At 44.6% G+C, this 26,033-nt stretch overlaps 1 protein-coding gene and 1 long non-coding RNA gene across 2 annotated transcripts; one reads left to right on the plus strand and one right to left on the minus strand.

Annotated features, from left to right (window-relative positions):
- Positions 1 to 1,868: 1,868 nt before the first annotated feature.
- On the minus strand, positions 1,869 to 21,715 carry LOC148684854 (uncharacterized). The gene is made up of 3 exons (XR_015951673.1): positions 21,497 to 21,715; positions 19,290 to 19,390; positions 1,869 to 3,796 (listed from the first exon to the last, which is right to left on the minus strand). It is a non-coding gene; the product is annotated as an uncharacterized LOC148684854 (long non-coding RNA).
- A 67-nt stretch (positions 21,716 to 21,782) lies between these two features.
- RRS1 (regulator of ribosome synthesis 1) lies at positions 21,783 to 23,733 on the plus strand. Its single transcript, XM_035126331.3, has one exon. It carries the CDS (start codon positions 21,879 to 21,881, stop codon positions 22,950 to 22,952), a length of 1,074 nt encoding a protein of 357 aa, XP_034982222.1. The 5' UTR covers positions 21,783 to 21,878; the 3' UTR covers positions 22,953 to 23,733.
- The last annotated feature ends 2,300 nt before the right edge of the window (positions 23,734 to 26,033 follow it).

The following is a 26,033-nucleotide window of genomic DNA, read 5'->3' on the forward strand; positions in this document are numbered from 1 at the left end:
GTTAGGCCCAGTTTTGGCACAGAAACTGCTTTGTTTGCCAGTGTCTGGGGTGCCAGACAGGGCCAGGGCACAGAGGGTGAACAGCTCCTGCTACTCATTTGAAGACCCATTGAGATTGTAAAGGATGGAGACCCTGGGACCCTTCAGATGTTGCTGGACTGTAATGACTGATTGTGGGCCATGCTTGTTGGGGCTGATGGTGGTTGGAGGCCAACAACATTGGCATTCCCACAGGTTTCCACCCCTGCTTTAATCCATCCTGAGAAATTGTGGCCAAGTGTTGAAAACTCCTGATGTGAATGTAGAAAGCAATGACAGAAGGTGCTTCAGATAGAAAAAGCCTCAGAAGCTTTCAAATGATGATGTGACCTGTAAGTAATATTTATATCCACCCACTCTGTCCAGTCCTAATTAAGTCTTGAGAACTGGAGACAGATTTCCATTTCACTGAACAAATGGGATATAAATTTGGTTCCTTTTCTTTAACATGCACACATCAATCGATAGCAAACTAAATAACCAGGATGACAACAAAGGTAAGACTAAGCAAAAAAAAAAATTCCAAGTAATTCAGCTTGAATTGTATCTCTGTAAACATATAACGGGCAGAAGAGATATATTCATCCAAGAAAATGGAATGGGGCAGTTTCAGGATTGACAAAAGGAAGTACTTCATCACTCAGTGCATAGTTAAACTAGGGAATCTGGTAACACAAGACGTGGTTATGACCACCAGCTTGGATGGCTTTATAAGAGGGTTTAACAGATTGAGGGATAATATGACTATTGATGGCTGCATGATGGCTATATATTATCACCAGTATCAGAGGTTAGGTGCCTGTCTCAATACCAATTGTTGGAAATCACAGGTGGGAAGAGTGCTTATGTCCTTCTTCAGGCTTTCCATGGTTGACCTCTCTGGGAGCAGTATGCTGGACTGGATGGGACTGGAGTCTAATTCGGCAGGGCTCATTTGAAGTTCTTATACAGAGCAGCTTGTGTCTGGTTTTAGAACCAAAAATCCAATTGCATACCAGTGAATCAAATAGTAGGAAATCAGTATTGCCTGTCCTTATTTACTTAAAAAGGTAAAGGTAAAAGGACAGTTAAGTCCAGTCGCGAACAACTCTGGGGTTGCAGCGCTCATCTCACTTTACAGGCCGAGGGAGATGGTGTTTGTCCACAGACAGTTTTTCCGGGTCATGTGGCCAGCATGACTAAACCGCTTCTGGCGCAACGGAACACCGAAACCAGAGCAGCACACGGAAACGCTGTTTACCCTCCCACCGGAGTGGTACTTATTAATCTACTTGCACTTTTTGGGGTGCTTTCAAACTCAGGAGCTGGGACAAAGCAACAGGAGCTCACCCTGTCTCAGGGATTCAAACTGCTGACCTTTTGATCAGCAAGCCCGGGCTCAGTGGTTTAGACCACAGCGCCACCCGCCTCCCTACTTTCTTACCTGGCTGCTACTGCTTCCTCTTCCTCCAGCTGGAGAAACCATAACTGCATGCCAGGGACAAGAGAGGAGTGAAGTAAGTGCACTCAGCTGAATGTTATAACTACAGTATATTCCTGCGTATAAGACTACTTTTTAACCCAGGAAAATATTCTCAAAAGTCGGGGGTCGTCTTATACGCCGGGTCGTATCTCTTATACGTCGAGTATATCCCAAACTCTATATTTTAACTGGAAAATTTGGGAGTCGTCTTATACACCCAGTCGTCTTATACGCCGGAATATACGGTATACTTTTTTTTCCCTCCCTCTTTTCTTCCTAACCTAACATTGTATGTTATACTAAAGTCTCACAACAAATCAAACTGATCTGTAGAAAACACAACTTGAAAAAAGAGACAAAGCACGTATTTTTGTATACTAAGAAATCTTTAATATTTTTTTTAAAAAAAACCCACAAACCCTGTATTTTGATTTTTGTGCTTTGTTCTGTTCTTGCAAACTGACCTGGAGGTTTTGCAGGGTGATATCTACCATAAATCTCTTAAATCGGGGATGGGAAACCTGTGGCTCTCCAGATGTTGCTGAACTGCAGCTCCCAACACCCTTGACCACTGGCCATGGTAAGCAACAGTCATAGGATTTGCAGTACAACAACATCTGGAGGGTCACAGGTTCCTTATCCCTGTTTTAAATAACTAAACAGATAGATAGATAGATAGATAGATGATAGATAGATAGATAGATAGATAGATAGATAGATAGATACAGTCCACACATGTACAACAGTATGTACGCAGGTGTTTCTCTCTACAGTTGGGTACTCTTTCTCTAGGTTCCCAGTTGCCTGGAGAAAACCCTATGCATTTGCAGATGTACATGTTGTGGATTCTAGGGAAACATTGAATAAAAATGCATGTAGATTCTTCTTTTGGGGGGGAGACCTGCCATTATAATATCACTTCTCCATGTTTGTTCACTCATCCTCTATCTTATAAAGCCAACGGGTAGAACAAGAACAAAAAAGAGATTCCAGTGGTGCCTCTTAAAACCTTCTCAGTCTCCAGCAGGATCACACTTCAACCTCCAGATCCGATTAAGCCAGGCAGACTATAAATGACACCACACCTGAGCTACATAGCACACTTCTGCCTAGTAACAAACTGATGTACACTTGAATTGGTACGGTACTTCTAGGAGGGCAAGTAGATGTTTATATTTATTATGTATTTATTTCCCAGAACTTACGTCTGACCCTTCCCCTCAATGGGAGCAAGCATACAGTAGCTAACAACACAAAGTATCACAATCGCAAAGAGCAATGAAATACTGTTAAAACATCACATCAAACCCAAACATATAAACAAAACAGCAACATTAGAATCAGACAAGTATCAGTTGCATTTGAAAGGTCTGGGTAGAGAAGCCAAGGCAGGCAGGCCAACATGGTTCCTTCCTCCAGATATTTCTGGACTACACTTCCCATTATCTCTGATCATTGGCTGTGCTTGCTGAGGCTGATGGGAGTTTGAGTCCATTAATATCTAGAGGGCTTGGCTACCCCTGAAGTGAGGCACCACATTTATGAATCTCAAAATGGAGTTTGGGCCTTTTAGAAATGAAAGCCACAATGTCAGGCTGGCCAGATCTCGGGCATCACAGCCAATGAAAGTCAGGTTCATCATCAAACTATTAACCATTCAAAATATTTTTTGTGGTGGGATTAAATCTAGGTAAAACTGTGGGTGGCTTTCTTATCTCCTACACACACACATACAGATGTGGCAAGTCTATTGGAAACTTTAGCCTAAATATAGTTGTTATAAAGAGATTGTACTAGTTGATGATTCACATTATCCAAAATTAATATCAAATTTCAGACAGCACTGTTGTTGACACCTCCTACACAACTAGTGAAGCTACGTATAACCTGCAACATCCTATTCAGTTATTTTAAGAGCATCTTCATAAAGGAAAATACAACAGAAATTCTCTGAACGATGTAGCACAACATCATTATTACAACCGGAGGCAGTTTTAAACTAATTTTAATTCTAACAGTGGTTTTCCTATTAGGGTCAAACCAAGTCTTCACGAAATAGAATTTGCAGTCTGTTCCCTTTCACGCCTCACTTCACACACGGAATTGCCATGAATATATGCAGAGATTCCTCAAACAACAAACAGAGGCGTGCATAAAGCGATTTTAAACTGAAGTGCCACTCAGAGTTTGCCAGTTACTTTCCTTTGCTGTTTCCATCTTGCAGAGTAGGTTTGAAAGTAAAACTGGATCTATAAATAGATTTTGAATTGTACAAGGTGGGAGCACATTTGCATCCTGGCAAGGAAAAAGTAAGTTTTAATAATGATGTACGATATTCAACATTTGTTAAATTCCAGTGAATTACAATCAGTGACACAGAAGAAATCCCTCCGGACCAAATCCGATATGCTTTTCTCAGAATAGACTGTGGCAATGAGAATAATCTATAGCACCTGCCTTTTAATCTATACTCCTCCTGCCATGTCAGAATAGCAGCCACTGACTTGCAGAAAACCTTCTCTTTCTAACACCATCAGATATGCCATCAGTTCTGATTTAAGTGAAGCAGAGGAAGACATCTTGAACTTCCCAATTTTGTGTAGCATGTTGTCTCTCCAATGGCAGTGATGGCCACCAATTCAGATGGCTTTAAAAGAGAATTGAACAAATTCATGGAGGATAAAGACCATCAACAGCTATTAGCCATGACGGCTATGCCACCCTCCACAGCTGGAGCTGGCAGTGCTTCAAAATACCAGTTGCTCTTGTGCTTAGGTCCTGCTTGTGAGTTTCACACAGGGGGTCAAGTCATAGGAGCCAGCCCCTAGGGACTGAGGTTCCATTGGCCCTGCCAACAGAATATTTGAGGGGGCCAGCCCCCCTCAAGTTGATGGGCATTGCCATTCATATGGTATGCATGTGCCACGTCTTGTGATCAATTATGTGAGGCGGGGCTTACCTCCCCTTCCATATTTTATTCAACTTGGCACCCCCGAATCAGGATGGCCACTGTGAGAACAGGATGCTGGACTAGATGGGTCACTGGCCTGATCCAGAAGGCTCTTCTTATATTTCTGTGTTCCATATTGTCATCATGATGATGTTTAAATTTTTAGTCTCTTCTTTAGACTCACATTTGCCCATGAAGGGTTCTGCGGCCATCTTTTGTGTGGTAATTCGCAGTACTTTTCCAAATCAATCATTTGGCCAGGAATTCAGGCAAGAGAAATGTGCTCCTGAAATTTTAAAAAGCAGGACACTTGGACAGTATTTTATGCCGAGGAGAAAATCCCAGAAAAGGCCATGGCCTCATATTTTTTTGAGCCTCTCTAACCTTTTGAGAAAAGGACACACCATTTGGGTGAGCTCATTTACACTGGAGTGGGCAGCACAATTTGACTGCCTTGAGCTAATATCATTTTGATTAGCAAAAGTGAACTGCTTTGGCTGGTAAATTCAAGCAGACATCCAGTCATCACAAATGGGACATGTTTCCCTATGATTAGTTGTGTTTTTTTAATCATCCCTTGTGTGGTTATTAGATCTCTAAAACTTGGGTGCAGTTCTATTCATAGATAAGATACTGCTGAGATTTTCAGTCAAAGCAAGTAATAGAGCAAGTAATAGTTCAGCTCCTCTAAGCTGCATTTGATGGGATTTCTGGAGACTCATTGGGCAGCAGTGTTGTGTTAAATTAGGAAGTGCAGGTCCCTTCATCATAGTCTCAGCCAGACTAGGTGCTTGGCTTTTCCTCGCTGGGGGGGGGGGTATTTTATTTTTGAATTTTAAAAATATTATTACATTATTACAGTCCCGTGGACTGCAAGAAGATCAAACCTATCCATTCTTAAGGAAATCAGCCCAGAGTGCTCACTGGAAGGACAGGTCGTGAAGCTGAGGCTCCAATACTTTGGCCACCTCATGAGAAGAGAAGACTCCCTGGAAAAGACCCTGATGTTGGGAAAGATTGAGGGCACTAGGAGAAGGGGACGACAGAGGACGAGATGGTTGGACAGTGTTCTCAAAGCTACGAACATGAGTTTGACCAAACTGCGGGAGGCAGTGGAAGACGGGAGTGCCTGGCGTGCTATGGTCCATAGGGTCACGATGAGTCGGACACGACTAAACAACAACATTACATTATGTATCTTGTGTTTTATATTGCAAACTGCCATGTAGTCTCTTAATGAAGGGAGGTATATCAAATAAATAATAGCCAACTAAGTCTGCTTCCCTAAGTTTATACGATCTCAAGACTGAAATCAATGCAGACTTTATGGCTTTAACATCAAGCCAGCCCTTTCTCCAGTAGATGTTCTTGAGAACTCAAAAGTCCTCTCAATATTTTGTGTTTCTCTGATTCATCCTATTATTGGGGGGGGGGGTGGAATTTTTCTTATGGGCCAAAACAGCTACCTTTGCTTTTGGTACATCTTTACTGTTATTGTTAGCTGTCTTGAGTATCATGTGCAGAAAGGTGGGATTTAAATAGAGATACAACTGTGGGTACTTAAGGTGAAAGAGAGTCCTCACTGACTTTAAGATGAAGTCTTATACAACATGGGGGGTGTAGAGATGTGGGGTAGTGTGCCAGGGTGGTGTAGTGGTTAGAGTGTTAAACTAGGACCTGGGAGAGCAGGGTTCATGGCCCCACTAAGCCATGAAGTTTGCTGGATGACCCTGGGCTAGCTGCTGCCTCTCGACCTGACGTACCTGACAGGTTTGTTGTGGGAATCAAGTAGAAGTAGAACCATGTACACCACCTTGAGCTCCTTGGATAAAAGGGTAAGATAGAAACCCAATAATTTAAAGAAAAAAGGCATTCCCACCTAAATGTTTATGTTTTAAGGAAAGAGAAATGGTTTGCATCATTCTTTCAATATAATTCCCCCAGGATACTCACAGCTATTGCTGGATCTTCCAAAGCAACTAACACTGAATTGCTCAAGACTAACGTGTGAATTTTATGTGGGTTGGGACACCCACAACTGTAAAGAAAACAAACCCCAATTAACCCTGTCCCTACTTTTTGAAACAAAGTCACCTCATTACTATTACTTTGGGCCAATACCAACTGGAAAACAGCACTTTGAGGAAATATGCAGACCCACTGTAAAAAAAGATTAAAGCTAAATCTAACTCTGGGTGAGAATAACAAAAAAAAAATAGCAAAAGAGCAGTAATTCTCATGAGCTGCAGAGTTACGCTCTCTGCGTGGGGGGGGGGGGGTAGAGGAGAGGTGACTAATCTTTTGTGGACTAAACTTTTTCAAATCCTCAGAACTGACTGATGGCCTTTCCTCGTTCTGAAAATAATATGTATCTGTGGAGCATCACTTATCCCGAGTTTCATCCTTTTGCTTGAGGAAGCTTTGATTTGAAAAATGAGACAAGTGGTTTCAATGCAGTCATTGATAGGAAATGGGGTAATAAAAGTGAGCACATTCAAACACCTCCTAAATATTCATAATTAGAGCTGTCATCTGACTAAATGATCACCTTTGACTCCTCCAGCTCTTCTCAAACTGTCTGTCGGGAACAATGAAAGCAACAAAACCAAGAGGGTGACAGAGCTAAATCCTTTTTGAAAGGATGGCAGGAAAAATAAGTGTGCTATTGCTGTATCCTAGCTGCCAATAGGACAAAATTCCTCTGCAATCCCTGTTGAATTTTAAAAAGAGTTGTTCAAGGGCTTGCTCAACTCCCTTTTATTTCTATATCTGGTACGCTCCTATTGCTGGTTTGGGAAGCAACATACACATGACATTAACCACAATCCATATCTATTATTTCTTACACAGGACTGTGGTGTTCATGCATTTTCCCCATGCCCAAACCAGCTTCAGTCCAAATTCAATCTCGCTGTGTTTTAAGCCAGTAACGTGTGCACAGCCTGGGACTTAAACACAAAATAATCTTTTTTTTGTGGATTCTGCAACCCACATCCTTGTAACTCAACCATTGTCGTCACTTCGTTGTGCTGCCTGAAACTGACGGGAGTTGTAATTCCATACATCTGGAGGGGAAGCTTGCTGTAAGCATTGTAGCTATGGTCACCAAGGCAGAAACCACATTAGCCTGAGAAACACTGTCAGATTTGAAAGGTCTGTGTCCCCCTCCAGTACATAAATGTGTGTTCGTTCTTTCTGGAAGCAGCTAAAATGTTAGTATTATTTTAAAATGTTATTTGACCCCTCCACTGTCCCCAGTTTTAATACTACTGCTATGAGAACATCGTAGGTTGATTTACCATCCAGTGCACAGTACTTGTTAAGTCATTATTGACCTTGCTTGGATGAAATTTCATTTCCTGTTTGTACTTCACTTGTCCTTACAAATGTCCAAATCAGCTAACAACATAAATACGATTTCAAACACAAGGAGAATTCCTCAACAATAATCTATCAATAACATTTAACTTCATAAACACTAATTCAGATTCCAGTACACACCTTTCAGTAAATCGGCTTTATTGTGTTGTCATTTGAATTATTGTGCTGGAACTCACCATAAATGCCTCCCTTGTTCTCTTATAATGGCAAGGGCGCCCACCTGAGAGGGGCCGGAACCGAGTTCTGGTCTCCCTCCCTTCCCTGAAGAAGCTCAGACTGTTGCAGTAAGCCCACAACTTACACAGGGGTTACATTCCAGGGATCACACCAAGAGCCAAAATCACATATAGACAAAACACATTGGGTTTCCCATGGTGGGTGGGATTGCCAAAGTCTTTTTACCCAGATGTTTTCCCCCCTTTTTAAATATTTTTGCCAAGCACACACAGCTGAATGCAAACAAGTTAAATATGGGCTTGATGTATTTCAATATCATCAAACCTGTAAAACAGGTTAAGATGAGAAAGAGCATGGGTAGGCAAACTAAGGCCCAGGGGCCAGACCTGGCCCAATGGCCTTCTAAATCCGGCCCGCGGATGGTCCAGGAATCAGCATGTTTTTACATGAGTAGATGTGTCCTTTTATTTAAAATGCATCTCTGGGTTATTTGTGGTGCATAGGAATTCATTCTTTATTTTTTTTCAAAATATAGTCTGCCCCCCCCCAAGGTCTGAGGGACAGTGGACCGGCCCCCTGCTGAAAAAGTTTGCTGACCCCTGAGAAAGAGCTTGCCCAGGGCTATCCAGTGAAGATGCAGGTGTTTGAGGCTGGGTTTTCTCACACCCAAGCCAAAGTATCATACTGGTTCAGGCTAGAAGCACCAGTGAAGGAAAAGTGCAGCCAGATAAGGCAAAAGTCAAAGAGGGCAGCCCTGGTGGATACAGCTCCTAAAGAAACACAGGCTTCCTTAGGTTTTATTTTTATTTTTCAATTATGAAACACCTGCTTCTGTGCTGAGCAACCGTTGATCATCCCTGGAAATATATTCCATCCTGATAAGATGGAATAAGAGAATAATTTGAAATGCACAGTTCACTTATGTGTTACTTGCTAACTACACTCTTTGCATTGCTTAACATAATTTCCTCTGAGAACAGAAACACGGCTATTACTTCTATAACTGCTAACAGCACAGATTACTTAATAGGACATGACAAACAAAAGACCAAGTAATATGCTAATTACCACTTAACTGGGAAGGAAGTGCTGCTGTGACCTTTCTCTGCACAGTGTGATCAACTTTCACTAGGATAGGATGGAAAGTTATCTTAATGCCACCAAAATGACAGGCTTGCGCAAATGTTAATAGGCCGATCAAATGGTGCTCACTGTGCCTGCAAGTTTTCAGGTGAAATTCATTGTTAATAATAATACTAATGCTTTCATTATTTATATGCCACCCGTGTGACTGGGTTGCCCCAGCCACTCCGGGCGGCTCTCAACAGAATATTAAAAACACAATAAAACATCAAACATGAAAAACTTCCCATTTGTAAATACAATAGTAGGCAGTTTCATAGCTGTAATTAAATGTCTTTCAGGTGAGTATTCAAAGAAAGTATGTGGGTCAGCATATCATGCATAGTTCTTTGGGTTGCTAAAATTTATTAGTGTGTCAACAGTTTCAGTACCCTTTTCCCCTCCTTAACTTAACTTCTTAAGTTAAACATTGTTAAGAGGTGTCCTTAAACTGGTACAAGAATTTTACAATTACGGCAGCAAGAGGCCCCATTAGCGAAAGCACGCCTCTAGTTAAGAACAGTTTCAGGTTAAGAACGGATCTCCAGAACAAATTAAGTTCGTAACTAGAGGTACCACTGTATTCCATTAAAACTGCTACATACTGTAATACTGTATATCATTTAAGCTGCATTAAGTGTGTGCTTTAATTCCCCCCCCCTTCAAATATTTTAAAACAAATAATTGTATAAAATTTGGAATAAAAAATCAACATGGAGTACTTTTAAAAGTTTGCTTACCAAATAAAAAGAAAACAATCATGTTAAATTAAATCACTCTCTAGGGCACGGGTGTCAAACACAAGGCCCGGGGGCCTAATCCGGCCCGCCAGACCTCGTCATGTGGCCCGCGTAGCTGCCGCCGACAGTACCCGCTGACAGTAGTTCTGGAGCCTGCGATTGGCCAAGGGTCAAAACTGGGGCGGGGCTGCAGGCGGAGGCCAGGGCGCTGGAGCCACGCTGACGGCCTTGGCCAGGGAATTTCAATATCGAATGAGGCTGAGGGAGGCGGTGGCACAGCGGCCAGATGGGGAAGTGAGATGCAGGAGGAGGAGGAGGAAGCCCGCCGAGGAGGTAGGAAAGCCCTACAGGCGCCGCCGGCAAAGTTGGTGCCGGGGCAGAGCAGCGCTGGATTTTTTTTTGGCGGGCTTTGCTGTTGTCTCCGAGAGCGAGTGAGGCAGCACTGGGGAGCCGCCGCCTGCCGCTTCCCTTCCTCTCCTCGGCTGCATCCAGGAGGTGGGCGAGTGAGCAGGCAAAAGGGACGCGGAGTGAGCCTGAGGGGGAAGTAGGCGAAGCGCAACAGCCGCTCTCTTGATGGAGCCGGGTTTCTCTTCCCTCTTCCCCCGTTTTCTCCTCATAGACACTCGGGAGGGTGCCTGGCTTTTGCTCTGCCCCCCACCCCCAAGCCGCCCTTTGGCTTCTCAGTTCCGGCGGAGCTGCTCCCCAGGGGGCAGCCGGGAGGGAGGCGGCGGCGACGGCACGGGTTCCTGCTCTTCCCGCTCTGCCGCCGCCTCCTCTCAGCCCCTCGTGATGTAGGGCTCCAGATGGAGTCGCCTCACGGTTTGAGTAGGTGGGAGGGGAATTTTTCAAGCCTCCTCTGCCTGCAGTCCCGGCAGGGAGAGGCGGCGGCGAAGATGACAACAGCGCGGGTGGGGGGAAGAGCAGCTCTGAGGCGAAGATGCACGTCCGCTGGGGCTGCCGCTGCCTTCCTCCTTGGGTCCTACAGACACACCCGGCCCTTTGAGGGTGACCAAACTGCTGCTGCGGCCCCCGATGAATTTGAGTTTGACACCCCTGCTCTAGGGCATCAAAACATGCAAACTGAAAATTTCCTAATGGAAATTACCTTATTCAAGTTAACCTCATTGCTTAAAAAATTCCATTAATAAAACACACCACATCACTAAGTGGATGTTCTGTAAATCGGTGATCTTACCGTAGATGAGTTCTTTGGATCCTTTCTTTTCAGCAGGACATGGTCATTTGCTCTCGCTTTGTGGGCCTTGTGAATTTTAAATGGCCAGAACTTGTTTAGGCCAAAGACCAATAAGAATTCACTAGCCTTGATTTTTCAGAATAACCCACAGATATAATATACAAATACAACATTAAAGACATAACAACTACAGATTCAGCAAAACCAGTAAAAATATAAGGTATTCAACTACAATATTAAAAAGTATGGGCAAATAAAAATGTTTTCACCTATTATGGCAGGAAGAGAATGGTGGGATAGGATGGGGAGCTTCATAAAGAGTGTGCCATGTCAAGGGTTGGGGAGCCCTTTTCTCTGGTCACCACCCAAGAACATAAGTAGAGCGTGCTATAACAAGCTTGTGGTGTATCTAGCCCAGCATCCTGTTCTCACAGTGGCCAACCTGATGCCCACGGGAAGCCCATAAACAAGACCTGAATACTACAGCACTCTCCCCTTCTGCAGTTTCCAGCACCTGGTGTTTAAAAGCATCACTGCCTCGAACCATGGAGGCAGAGCACAGCCACTACATCTAATGGCCATTGATAGTCTTTCACCTCTACGGTATGAATTACAAGTGCAATGCAGCTAGAAACCCGCAGCTTTAAAAGGCTGGCTGTTGAACACAGTTTCCATATACATAAAAAGGTAAAGGGTAAAGGGACCCCTGACCATTAGGCCCAGTCGTGACTGACTCTGGGGTTGCGGCGCTCATCTCACATTATTGGCCGAGGGAACCGGCATACAGCTTCCAGGTCATGTGGCTAGCATGACAAAGCCGCTTCTGGCGAACCAGAGCAGCACACGGAAACGCCATTTACCTTCCCGCTTGGAGCAGTACTGGACCTATTTATCTGCTTGCACTTTGACGTGCTTTCAGACTGCTAGGTTGGCAGGAGCTAGGACCGAGCAATGGGAGCTCACTCCGCCGCGGGGATTTGAACCGCCAACCTTCTGATCGGCAAGCCCTAGGCTCTGTGGTTTAACCCGCAGCGCCACCCGCGCCCCGCCCATATACATACAGTTACACAAATTACAAGAAAGTGCTCTTGTAATAAAATGCCTATGGTTTACTTCGAAGCAGATAAAAATGATCTCCCAAGGGCTGCCAGGAACTCTCTGCTGCTTGGAAAGAGAAAACAAAACAGGAAGAGAATGGGATAGCACTGGCAAGACTCATCCTAGAACTATTCGTCCTAGAGCTGTCTGTGGCAATGAGTTCTTCAAATAGTAAATTTAAGGCATATCAGAGGCTTGGGAGGAAGGAAAATCACCAGCAGCATTATCAGTTATCATTGCCATAATCTGGTGGTCTTCTTTTTTTTTTTACTTACAGCTGGTGCCCTCAGGTGCTGACAGGTAGGATAGCAGCCAGGTCCACTTATTACATCACAAACCCCTGAGGAGCCTTAAGGCGCTTCAGCTGGCCATGCTCCCTCAGAAACTCAAAGACCATCAGAGCAGACAGGCTACCTCAGCGCAGCTGCCCGATGGAAACCCCCCGCTTGGGAACTTAATGCAGCCCATCCCAAGAAAAGATGGCAAGACACAGAAAGCGCTGCAGCTGCGGGTCTAAGCGCCGAGGGGGGCGGCGCAAGAAAGCGAGGAGGGGAAAGAAGAAAAAGAATGCATGTGACAAACAGCTAATCAGTAAGAACAACGGTAACCACAGGACCCTTGATATCGAATCTTATTAGTTTCATATTCATCGGCAACTATAAGCTTATTTTCTGAGGAACATGGGGTGCGAAAGCAGCATGCATGAGTGCACATACACCCAGAGGGTTTTGCTGGCACCCACAGGGCCCTGCTCTCCTGCAGAAATTAGGCTCAAAAGAAGTATTTTATTCAAGCTAACAGGAGACTTTTTGCAATCCTAATTGGGGTGGGAAGGGGCATTTTTGGCAGAGATAGGGGCGTCACGTAGCTGGTGAGGCATGTTCATCCTTCCTTCCCCAGCTAACTCATAGCACTTCCTGAATATTACAGCTGGAGGGGAAAGGTTAGCTCTTGGCTTCCTAGCTGCACTCTCCAGGGAGGTTTCCCCTCCCCCATTAGGCTTTAAAAAAGCAAGAACACTTTTCCCAAGCCAAATTATTGGCTGCAGGGGAGGTTGTTTGCCATGCATGCATGGTGCAGTTGTGGTGCGTGGATTGTGTTCACAATAGTTTCTCTGGTTTGCAAATGTGCCCACAGGCCCCCAAAAGGTTGGTGACCCCTGCCGTAAAACACCGTTGACTCACAACTTGCACATGTTTAACTTGCCTTAGCAGCTGGCCAGCTGCAATCGCACAAACAAAATGCACACACGGCGGAAAGCTTAAAAGCTTTCAAGCTCTCAGATTTACTTAGTGGGCTCTGGGATGTTCTGGTCTTGTGAGATCTCAGGTGGCTCCATGGGAGCTTCCCAGAGGGTGAGGGGAGGCAAGGCCCACAGAGTGCACCAGCTTCAAAAAGGTAGGGATGCTTGTGCACAGGCAGTTCCAGGTTCCTCTGACTAATACAGTAGTACCTCATGTTGCGTATGGGATCCGTTCCGGAGCCCCGTACGCAACATGAGCAGTACACAACATGAAGTGCTGCGTCTGTGCATGTGCGCAGCGTGATTCGGCGCTTCTGCACATGCATGAACCGTCAAACCCGGTTCCAGTACTTCCGGGTTTGGCGCATACATATCCCGTGTCGTACGCAACCCGCAGCATTTGTAACAAGAGGTATGACTGTATGTAATTTTGGCTTTACACACACTCCTCAGAATATAATTTCAGCGCAAGTTGTGAGTCAACTAACAGTGCTAAACTAGTCAAGGACGTTTGCATTTCCAGAATCTCACCTGCTTGCAGATTGCCCACAGAAATGTACACAGTGATTTCACTATCACACCTCTAAGCAAATTGTTCTTATCTTTTGTTGCAAATTAGGTATGACTTTTAGACGTCACCCATTTAAAGTGATCCTCCTTAACTTTAAGCCTGAGTTACTCCAAAACAGAACAGCTTCAGGGGAGATCCCGGATATTCTTTGTTCCATTAAGACCAAGGTTCCAGAATCCAATGTATGTTCCTTACTTCAGAATACTAAGCTGCCATAGAACATTTATAGCTTCATAGCAGCAGTTGTGCTTGACAGTTTGCCTCACAACCCAGCCTCATGTGAACAGGTATCAGGGGTTCTTCACCCATAGGGATTCTGAAGACCTATTCCCACCCGCCCTCACTGACATCACCATTAGTGCCTTTATTCTTCTGGCTGTCAGTCAGAAATTCAACATAAGGACTTCAGCTTGCATTGCAGCTGTTCAAGACGCAGCCACTCTGCCAGGAAAAGATGGCAACCCTAGTCCCATTCTTGCTAAAACTTTGGTAACGCTACTGGATTCTGGGACGGTTAGCAGCATTACGTTGCCTGCTTCTCTGATAAGCGAATATGCACTCCTCTCCACGAACCCACTCCTATCTTCTGGCAAAGCCACGAAAGCTGTTGCTGGTCTACAAGCTGCTATCATAGAATTGTAGAGTTGGAAGGTACCCCAAGGGACATGTGCTCCAAGCACCTGAAAAGCAGGAAACTCAATTACGTGGTGAGGCCCTAGGCCTCGCAGCTCCCTCCAAAATGCTGTATATTCCTGTGTATAAGACTACTTTTTTACCCAGGAAAATCTTCTCAAAAGTCAGGGGTCATCTTATACGCCGGGTTGTATTTCTTATACGGCGAGTATATCCCAAACTCTAAATTTTAACTGGAAAAGTTGGGGGTTGTCATGTAAGCCCAGTCGTCTTATACGCTGGAATATATGGTAAATACACAAACACAAGTATATTGGGATAATGGGATAAATAAGGCCACAACTTTATTGGTTACAGATGTGAGCGGTTTGGCTTAGGCAATTGGGTGAAGCAAGACTTTATCCTGACTCCTGCCCATCTGCAGGAAGTCTCATAAGGGTCAACTACTGGAAGGGGGAGCCCTATGATATACATCAATTAAGAGCACCCCCTGAGTCACCGTTGGGGTCGTGGCATGGTCCTAGCCCACACCCAGGCCTTGGACAGGAACCACACCCCTGGATCCCTTTAACAGGATACCCTTAACGTGGAGGGGCAAGTGGAGGCAACAACCTCCCCTCCCATAATGCCTAAACACCACTCAAGCCAAAAGACTAGCCACCTTTTGGCTCGTATATCTCGTCTATTGTATATCAAAGATGGCTAGTATATCTCCTCTCAGACTCCTCTTTCCCAGGCTAAACATATTCATATTCTAGAATAAGACATTCTATAAGGCTATTTCACTTGAGCTGCTTCTACAACAAAGATTTGAACTATCCTTCCATAGTATCAGCAACCTAAGATAACACTATTATCCAGCTTCTAGAACAGGCATCCCCAAACTCGGCCCTCCAGATGTTTTGGGACTACAATTCCCATCATCCCTGACCACTGGTCCTGTTAGCTAGGGATGATGGGAATTGTAGTCCCAAAACATCTGGAGGGCTGAGTTTGGGGGTGCCTGTTCTAGAAGAAAGGGAGAACAACATATACTTTGCAAGGTTGTCCTTTTAAAGGAAGGCTCGAATAACCATTTGAAGTATGATTTGGAGTACAGTGAACCAGCAGCACACTGACTTTCCCTCAATGAGTCCAGCATAAACTGAAAATTAGAAAGTCACACAAATACTCTGTCTGTGCTTGTGCTTGGAAAACTATAAGGCAGATTCTCCTACCCTACCTGGTGGATCTTGCTTCTGCTGTTTGAGCACTAAAGTACACAATAACACCTCAAGGATGAGAGCTCCAGTGCAGACCCACCATAAGCAGGTTATTTATTTATTAATCCATATATATCCTGCCTTTATCCCACGAGTTCAAGGCAGTATATATGGTTCTTCAACCACCATTTGCTATGCTGTATGTGGGCTGATGGAATTGGAGACCAACACCTTGAGGACCACAAGTTCCCCATCCTTGCAGCAAGTGAGGACATTCTACTCAAAGTTGCAAATCTGTCTTTTCAGTTATAAACACATTGTGCTCGTGTGCTCAACAGGGTATGTCCGCATTACAACCACCTGCCGGTACAAAAGAAAGTAAGATCGGATCTCCGGGCTGCTATGAAATTGTTTGTCGTGTTAAGGAACCAACCACCACAAAGGAACCTCCTCCTTGACTGTGAACAACAACCATCAGACGTCATCAGCAACAACATCTAAGGGACCAAAACAGTGCAAAACTCTGGAGATGCTGCTGCCTTAATGGCAGCAATGGTAGGCTGTCAATACAGCTGCAAAATGCAAATGATTGTGTGATATATTCCTCCAACAGATAAGTCTTTTTGGTTTGTTTCACCTTGAGCAGAATTACCTAGCAGTGGAAGAACAAAGAATGAAATTGAGAGATATTTATAATTAACCCTCAAGAATGTTTAGGTTTTTTAGTATTTTAATTAACAGCATTATTTCAGGGGGGAAACAAACAAAAACAGATTATTAGAAGATTATGCTGTAGTGCTGAAGAAAGCCTTGAGGGCCCATCTCAGTTGTGCATGCAAAACCTCCTTTAACACTTAAAGAGTTTAGGGTAGGTATGCTATATAGTTTCTCACATTTTAGCCTGTATTGAAAAATCTCAACTTCATGCAGCTAAGACTATAGCAGAGATGCCACACTGCAAAGAGCATTTACTGTGTCAAAATGAGTTCCGTTCACTTCAACAAACTGAAGGGAGGAAGTTTCTTTTGAGCCCTATTCCAAGTACACATGAAAACTGTTCTTCCATGAGTAGATCGTAAGTGGATGCTATCTGAATTATATGGCTACATAAAAGGTAAAGGTAAAGGACCCCTGACAGTTAAGTCCAGTCATGAACGACTCTGGGGTTGCAGCGCTCATCTTGCTTTACTGGCCAAGGGAGCTGGTGTTTGTCCACAGAAAGTTTTTCCGGGTCGTGGCCAGCATGAGTAAGCCGCTTCTGGCAAAACCAGAGTAGTGCATGGAAACACGGTTTACCTTCCCGCCGGAGTGGTACCTATTTATCTACTTGCACTTTGATGTGCTTTTGAACTGCTAGGTTGGCAACCTTCCGATCGGCAAGCCCTAGGCTCAGTGGTTTAGACCACAGCGCCACCCGCATCCCCTACATAAGGAGGAACCAAATTTGTGGGTTTCCTTTGGGGATGCTAGGTCTTTCCAAGCATGCTTGGTCTTTCCAAGCTTGGCTCCCTGGTATCTGTTTAATTAAAGATGCCGGAGACTGGATCTGGGATCTGCTACATACATGGAATGTGCTTTAATACTACCGTAAGTCAGTGTTCCCCAACCTGGAGCTCTCCAGAGGTTATTGGACTGCAACTCCCATCACCCCTGATTGTCAGCCATATTGGCTGGGGTGGTGGGGATTGCAATGCAAAACAACTAGAGAGCAGCAGCTTGCAGAAGTAAGCTATTATACAGTAAACTATTACACACACATACTGCCTTGTGTGGTATTGACTCATGAAAGAGCAGCTCCTCAAGGTATATATTTAAAAGGCATCAAATGATGTTCTACTTATATACCTCAAATATTTACCTGACATGGACATCAAATAAAAAAGGAATATTCATGACTCAGGCTTACATTTATATGGCTTTATATAGAGAGATACAATTAACTCAGATAGCTAACATTTTCGGTTGGAAACATTTTGAAAATATAGTACTGTAGTTACCAAGTTAAAAAGATACATGGCTCATTCCAGCTGGAATCAATGGGAAAAATCTCTGAAGCTTCCATGAGTTTTTTTTTAAATCAAAACTACTTGAGTTCTGTTTTATGGCACTGATATGGTAGATTAGTTCATATGGAGTATCAACATGGATCAATAATGTATCTGTCTCTGGGGCAAAGATCAGGAGACAATAAGATACATGATAATACTCCATTCTTCTTTTCTTTCTAGACAGATGCTTGTGTACTGTTGAAGCTTAATTTAGAAGCTATGAGCTTCTTGTTAGGTACGGTAATTTTCCCATTGTACTACCCTGTAGTGTGAGTAACACTATCTTCTAAGACTTCTGAATATCCACAATTTGCTCCCATACCAATTTCACTAATCAGCAAAAACATAATAAGAATGTACTCTACTCAGTGCTGTTTTGCACAGCTTGAGTAAATTGAAGGAAATGCAATCATTCAAATCATTCATTCTAGGAGATGTTATTCTCTTCCTCCTCCTCTCATGACTCTTTCAAATTCTCAAAGTACTTTTCCATGGCTCCCCTCCTGTTTCTAGCATATCTGTGGCAGTGACCAAGCCATGGCTCTTTTGGAAATGAGGAACAAGCGTTATGCGGTTAAGGTTATAAGCAAAGGGACAGCATTTTCCATCTCTAAAGCAGAGGTGGGCAGAAAGTAGATGGGGAACTACTGGTAGATATCTGAATTGATATGCAGATTAGGAAGTGTTTCCAACACCCAATTTGTTTAACATATGCAGTGACAAAACTTTTACCAACCTCACTTAGGCTGCTGAAATGAAGAAAGCTAACCTTAAGTGGACCTGTGTGTGAAAGGACTGTGAGCTCAGTATAGTTCTGGTACTGAAATTTCTCGGCACAAAATGTGCTCAGATTAGGTGCTTTGTTCTTTAACTCTAAATGCATCTCTTTTGCACCTTTCTCTGGCAGGTAGATCTTATAAAAAAAACAAAGTAAATCTGACAAGCTTGAAGTGTGTACATTCCTGTTGTAAAGAATACTTGAACAAATGCCTTATCCCTTACAAACCTCCTCCTCTCACCTGTATGATCAGCTGACGGGGGGGGGGGGGCCTTTACCCCCTCTCCCTTTAGATGAGAGGTCAGTTAGTGTACCTAGTTAAGTATTTACTGTGATATCATCTACAGAATTCCCTGTTTAAGGAGACCTGGCTTATTCTGCATCCATGCAGGACGGTGGTTAAATAACTCCATGTTTCCTCTAACCTGTTGTTGTTTAGTCATTTAGTCATGTCTGACTCTTCGTGACCCCATGGACCAGAGCACACCAGGCATTCCTGTCTTCCACTGCCTCCAGCAGTTTGGTCAGACTCTAACTTGTAGGCATGTCTAAACAAAATAATCCTATCATTCCAAATGAAAAGACAGAACACCCTTTATTTATGTAGCATAGCTAGAATACAGGAATATGCCTTTTGCAGAAAAGCATACCATTCTGTTCATAGTAGTAACGCTTTCTGATTCATTTCAGACCGGTTCTCCAACTTGAAATAAAAGATGGGGCTGCAAGCTATCCACATCTACCTGGAACCCTGAGAAAACAAATATATGCATTCAGTGAGAGGGTGTATGAGGCATATTGTACAGGATTATGGACCATTTTGTGCCAAGCTATGATAATGACAATGTGTAATGCTATAGGGATTTAGCTACAGTGCTACCCAAAGGCATATGGTGAATTTACAGTAGGAGCCTTAAAACTGCAATCCTAGCCATAATTTCCTGGGAGCAAATCTCGTTGAGCTCAATATGGCTTTACTGAGTAGGTATGCACAGGTTTTGTTTATTTCTTTGGAACATTTATACTCAATGTACTAACTGAAGTTCTTGAAGCAGCATACAATATATTTAAAATACAATAAAATAGACATAGGATTTCTCTGTGAATCTTCTAAAAAAATTAGTTGAACTTTCTGTTCTGGTGAAACACATGAGCTGCACGAAGCCAGGAGAAAATATTAGTTGTCAAAGCACAGTACCATCTTGTGGTACTTAACAGTATTGTTTTGGAGAAATTACCTTGAAACCTATATTAAATGGATTTTGAGCCACAGCCAAAATAGATCTGGGAAAGATTTTATTCTTTTTAAGTATGTCGTGCTTTTTTTCTCTTAAAAAATGTTTGCCAGTACTCTCATTTCAACTCAAGAAAATCACCATTTTATAGTTCAAATCAGGGGAAATAAATACAGTAAATGGACAAAAGTACAAAGATTCACAAAATGTTTAGGTGTACGCGTACCCCTGCACACACACACCCCCAAAAAAGCACTGAGTATGTGTATAGGATTCAGTAACTGTGCCACGGTCTCAAACATCTTAGGAATAAAATAACCTGTTTCAAATACATTTCCAAAGAAAAAGCTATTGGATCAAACACACAAAAAATGCAGTCCACGTAATCACACTTCCATTTTTTAACCTTCTGTGGAAACCAAGGCTGAGAACAAAAAAAAATTTTTTATACTTTATTAGACTGCAATCTTAATCCCACTTACCTGGGACAAAGCCCCGCTGAATTCATTAGGGTTTATTACTGACTGAAAGTGGTTCGGATTGCAGCCTAATATAATCACTGACCAGTCTGAATGTGCCTAAATACTCTTCAACTGCATTGCACTTTTGAAATTGTGGAACGCTACAGGGACTGGGACACAACACGTCTATTCCATCTACAGTATGTACCAAAGTTTTCCACAGACCCGGTCTCCCACCGCCACACACGACAGCAGCAGTTGACTGTTCCCTGATTATTTTGGCAGCCATCTCTGTGGCACTGTCATCGACAATCATAGAATCATAGAGTTGGAGGAGACCACAAGGGCCATCCAGTCCAACCCCCTGCCAAGCAGGAAACACCATCAAAGCATTCCTGACAGTTGGCCGTCAAACCTCTGCTTAAAGACCTCCAAAGAAGGAGACTCCACCACACTCCTTGGCAGCAAATTCCACTGCCGAACAGCTCTTACTGTCGGAAGTTCTTCCTAATGTTTAGGTGGAATCTTCTTTCTTGAAGTTTGAATCCATTGCTCCGTGTCCGCTTCTCTGGAGCAGCAGAAAACAACCTTTCTCCCTCCTCTATATGACATCCTTTTATATATTTGAACATGGCTATCATATCACCCCTTAACCTTTTCTTCTCCAGGCTAAACATACCCAGCTCCCTAAGTCGTTCCCCATAAGGAATCATTTCCAGGCCTTTGACCATTTTCGTTGCCCTCTTCTGGACACATTCCAGTTTGTCAGTATCCTTCTTGAACTGTGGTGCCCAGAACTGGACACAGTACTCCAGGTGAGGTCTGACCAGAGCAGAATACAGTGGTACTATTACTTTCCTTGATCTAGATGCTATACTCCTATTGATGCAGCCCAGAATTGCATTGGCTTTTTTAGCTGCTGCATCACACTGTTGACTCATGTCAAGTTTGTGGTCTACCAAGACTCCTAGATCCTTTTCACATGTACTGCTCTCAAGCCAGGTGTCTCAAGACAATGCCAGGACTACTAACCCACCGCTTTCATTTCACACACTTTTCACACACTAGGGCAGGTATAGGGACCAACTTCCCCATCGAACTACCGGTACTTCCCAATCCCCATCCGACTACATCCCCCACTATCCAACTCTCCGTGCGCACCGTTTGCAACATTGCATGCTGGGAGTTGTAGTTACAGGTAGGTAGCTGTGTTGGTCCGCCGTCGAAACAAAATAAAAATTAAATAGAAAAATTCCTTCCAGTAGCACCTTAGAGACCAACTAAGTTTGTCATTGGTGTGAACTTTCGTGTGCATGCACACATCTTCAGATGGGAGTTGTAGTTTACGTGCCGACCATTCGCTGCCGCATGATTCCTGCCGTCTCTATGGTAAGAAAGCCGCGCTGACGATACATCCGGTTGCCATTCTTTTCCCCTTCACAGCGGAACTAATCCCTCTGACCTTTCGTGGAGCCGGGCAGCGTTCTTTGCGCACGTGGAGAGAGAGCGAGTGGCGAGCGGCCGTTGCGACCCCCTCGCGGAAATGGCCGTGTCGTCCGTGGAGGACCTGTTGGCCCGCGCTGAGGAGCGCGAGGCGGAGACGCAGCGCAGTGTGACGGTGCACAAGGAGCTGGAGCTGGAGTTCGACGTGGGCAACCTGCTGGCGGTGGACAAGAACCCGGCGCCGCGCGGCACAGGGGCCGCCTGCTCTCAGCGCGAGGCCCTCCTGCGCGCCTTGGCCCGCGACAACACACAGCTGCTGGTGGGCCAGCTGTGGGCGCTGCCGTCGGAGCGCGCCGAGGCAGGGGCGGGCCCCGTGGTGGCTCGGCTTCCGGACCCTTCGACGCGGCTGCCCCGAGAGAAGCCGCTGCCCAAGCCCAAGCCCCTCACGCGCTGGGAGCAGTTCGCCCGGCTCAAAGGCATCCGCCCCACGCGGAAGAAGCGCGGCACGCTGGTGTGGGACGAGGCGGCCAAGGAGTGGCGGAGGCGCTGGGGTTACCAGAGGGCCGGCGGGGACCCGTCCCGGGACTGGCTGCTCGAGGTGCCCGACTCGGCCCACCCGCTCGAGGACCAGTTCGCCAAGAAGCGCCAGGAGAAGCGCGAGAAAGTGGCGCGCAACGAGTACAACCGCCTCAGGAACCTGGCGCGCGCGCACCGCGGCGGCGCCGCCGAGCTGCATCCCACGGGCCACCAGGACCGCTCCGAGTTGGGCCGAGTCACCGCCCTCGCCCGCGTCTCCACCGCCTCTGTCGGCCGCTTCCAGCCTCGCCTCCCTAAGGAGTCCCGCACTCCGCAAAGCGCCCGGGGCAAGAAGCGCCGCTTCGGGCCCGTGTTGGGAGACCTCGACGGGGAGAAGAAGAGGCAGCTGGAGCTGGTCCGGAGCCTGGGCAGCAAAAAGACACCTCTGGACCTGACCCGCGCGGTCAACAAGCAGCTGCGGGAAGACGAGGCCGAGGCTGCCAAAGCCAAGGGCAAGAAGCAGGGGCAGCGGGGCAAGAGGGGCCGGCGGCAGCAGCAGAGGCCCGGTGGGGCCAAGGGCAAGAAAAGTGGAGGGGCAGCTCGGAGAGGGAAGGCCGGGCGACCGGGAAGTGGTGGTGGAAAGGGGAAAAGAAAATGAGCTTGGCCACCAAGGATGACTGGAGCAGCTGCCCCCAATGTGCATCATCTAAAGAGAACTGGGCGCCTCAGCAAATTACAGGACTCTTAATTATGTTTAAGAAAATGTGGCCTTGAGTTGCAGATACTTCTTTCTCTACTTGGACAATGGTCTTAGACCCTCTTGAGAACTTTGTTGGGCCAAAGACACAAAAGTGGGGCAAGACCTTTATCCCTCCAGAAAACCAAACCAAACCCTGAGCAATAATACTTGACTGAATTAGAGATGGGGTGGCCTTGAGAAGGCAGATCTTTTCACTCTGCAAAGAAGAAAAGTTATGTAAGGCGTATGCAAAGATCTCATGCGAAGATCTCGTGGAATGGAGCATATAATTTCCCAAAAGTTACAGAAATACAGTTCATTTTTTATTCTATACTGTGACTTGGATTGACAATGGTCATTAAATCATGGCAAGGATGTGCTGAAATATTTGTAAGGTTATGCATCATACAAAATATAATCCTAATAGTCTTTCTTTACTTCAGTGATATCTCAAGTGAACATCTTTAAGATGTCAAATATGTGTCTGAAAATGCGTAAGAATGACAAAATGAATGCAGATAAACCTGCAAAGTAATATGGAAAGAGCAGAGCAATTTCAGACCTCATGCATACTTCTTTTTAGCTTAGTTGAATCGCATTCAAAGTTTGATATTACATGGTTCTGAAATATTGATGTGACTCGGAGGATTCCTTCTTTTGAATTTGTGTTTTATATAAATATTTTATGTTGTATAAGAAATACTGGTAATGTGTCTTTGTCTTAAATTGGGAGCTCACTGACTTAAATTCATAGGTTAGAAATGTTTTTCTCAACTCTTATAAAACCTGGGAGAAACCTAAAGTATGTTATTTTCATGTAATGGATTCTAAACTAGAAAAACCCTACAAGCCTGATTTATGATGTTTTGAGAATTCAGAGATTACCATAATTCCATTCTTTTAAGAAGACACCACCACACATATATCCTTGCCTTGAAAAAGCTACAGCTCACATTGTTAAAAACATTTTATGGGTATTTAATAGCCTATATTTGTGAAAAATGCAGTGTGGTGTTAGTACAGATTTGGTAGCCTGTTTTCATTAGTCATGAAAGGCTAAGGTGTCCTTACCTTTTAAAAAGAGGAATGTATATGAAAATATTACTAGCTATTGTACAGTCGTCTTGAGAGCACTGCAGGAAGGCTGTTCTATCACCGGGTTGTATTTGAAAGCTGCTTTCTGCTTACCATACTTAGTAGCTGCTTCCTTCCCTCCTCCCCACTTTCATTTAAAAATACAGAATTCTAAATGTTCTAAAAATTCTAAATGTTCTAAAAAAGTACTTGTGCACTTACACCAAATCTCTGAGAGTTGGAGAAGGTACCAGTAACACAGCAGCAGGCAACTGGCAGCCTGAGGCCCAGCTCTCCCTGCCACCAGGACTTTCCCAGGGCTTTTTTCCCCCCCAGCTGGAACTCCAGCACCTTTCAGGTGAGCACCATTGCCATTATAAGAGAACAAGGGAGATGTTCATGGTGAGTTCTGACACCTCTTTCTAGAATAATAGCCCTAGTTTTACCACCTCACACTTCTATCTTCTCAGCGGCAAAGAGATCACAATAGCTTTCTGCATGAGCCAAGACACAAGTACTGAAGTTTGTACCTTCCACAAATGCAGTTCCATTGAACTTCAGAATCCTAGAATCTTAGAGTTGGAAGGTACCCAAGGGTCATCTAGTCCAACCCTCTGCAATGCAGAAATCTAAAGCATCTATAACAAATGGCCATCCAACCTCTGCTTAAAAACCTCCAAGGAAGGAGAGTACACAACCTCCCAAGGAAGACTGATCCACTGTCAAACAGCTCTTACTGTCTTCCAGAGCAAGAGAAAAAAAGATGGCTATCATTTCTCCTCAGTCACTTCATTTCCAGGCTAGAAGTTCTTGATAAAATAGGAAGCTGAATTGTACTCGGTGAGATAATTTATTAATTCTAGATCAATACTGCTGACACTGATTGTCAACGGCATTCTGGGATTTCAGATTGGTCCTTCTCAGCCCTACTAGGAGATGCCAGTGTCTCAGCCGGACGACCTTTTACCTGCAAAATATGGGCACTCACTGAGCTGTAGCTAATGCCCATTGCATCCCAACAGTCTTTTATTTTTATTTATTCAACTTAAGTATACCCGGAGGTCTCAGGGCAGTTCACAAGAAGACCACAACATATAACATCAAACCAAAAGCAGTAACCTAATAACGCGCCCCCCCCCAAAAAAAAGCCACATTCTAAAAGGGTGTTGGATGTCAGTAAGATCAACCAAAGGCCTGGTTAAATAATAATAATAATAATTTTTTATTTATACCCCACCCTCCCCAGTCAAAAACCGGGCTCAGGGCGGCTGACACCAACAGAATTACAATAAAACATAAAAACAATTAATTAAAATACAGATTAAAACACAGTATTAAAATTAAAGTGCAGCCTCATTTCAAGTAGGCCATAAATCCAAGCCATGAGGGAGAAAAACACAGGGGTCAGACTGAGTCTAACCCAAAGGCCAGGCGGAACAGCTCTGTCTTGCAGGCCCTGCGGAAAGATGACAAATCCCACAGGGCCCTGGTCTCCTGGGAAAGAGCGTTCCACCAGGTTGGGGCCAGTACTGAAAAGGCCCTGGCTCTAGTAGAGGCCAATCTAGCCATCTTATGACTCGGGATCTCCAGAATATTATTATTTGTGGACCTTAAGGTCCTCCGCGGGGCATACCAGGAGAGGCGGTCCCGTAGGTACGAGGAACGTTTTGCACCCTCCAGACCTCTCGAGGAGGCACACGAAGGAGGACCTCAGAAGATTATCTCAGGGACTGGGTAGGTGCATATGGAAAGTGGCGGTTCTTGAGGTTGCGGTCCTGAACCATTTAAGGCTTTATAGGTCAAAACCTATTGGACCTGAAAACTATTGGTTGCCAGTGCAGTTGGACCAGAAGCCGTCTTGCAACCTGGCCACTGAATTCTGCACTAGTTGAAGTTTCCAAACTGTCTTCAGAAGCAGCCCTACAT

This window comes from Zootoca vivipara, chromosome 8 (genome assembly GCF_965207765.1).
Source record: "Zootoca vivipara chromosome 8, rZooViv2.hap1.1, whole genome shotgun sequence".
Taxonomy (NCBI): Eukaryota; Metazoa; Chordata; class Lepidosauria; order Squamata; family Lacertidae; genus Zootoca; species Zootoca vivipara.

Coding starts and splice junctions, on each gene's coding strand:
- RRS1 (XM_035126331.3), top strand. CDS start 21,879: ATGGCCGTGTCGTCCGTGGAGGACCTGTTGGCCCGCGCTGAGGAGCGC.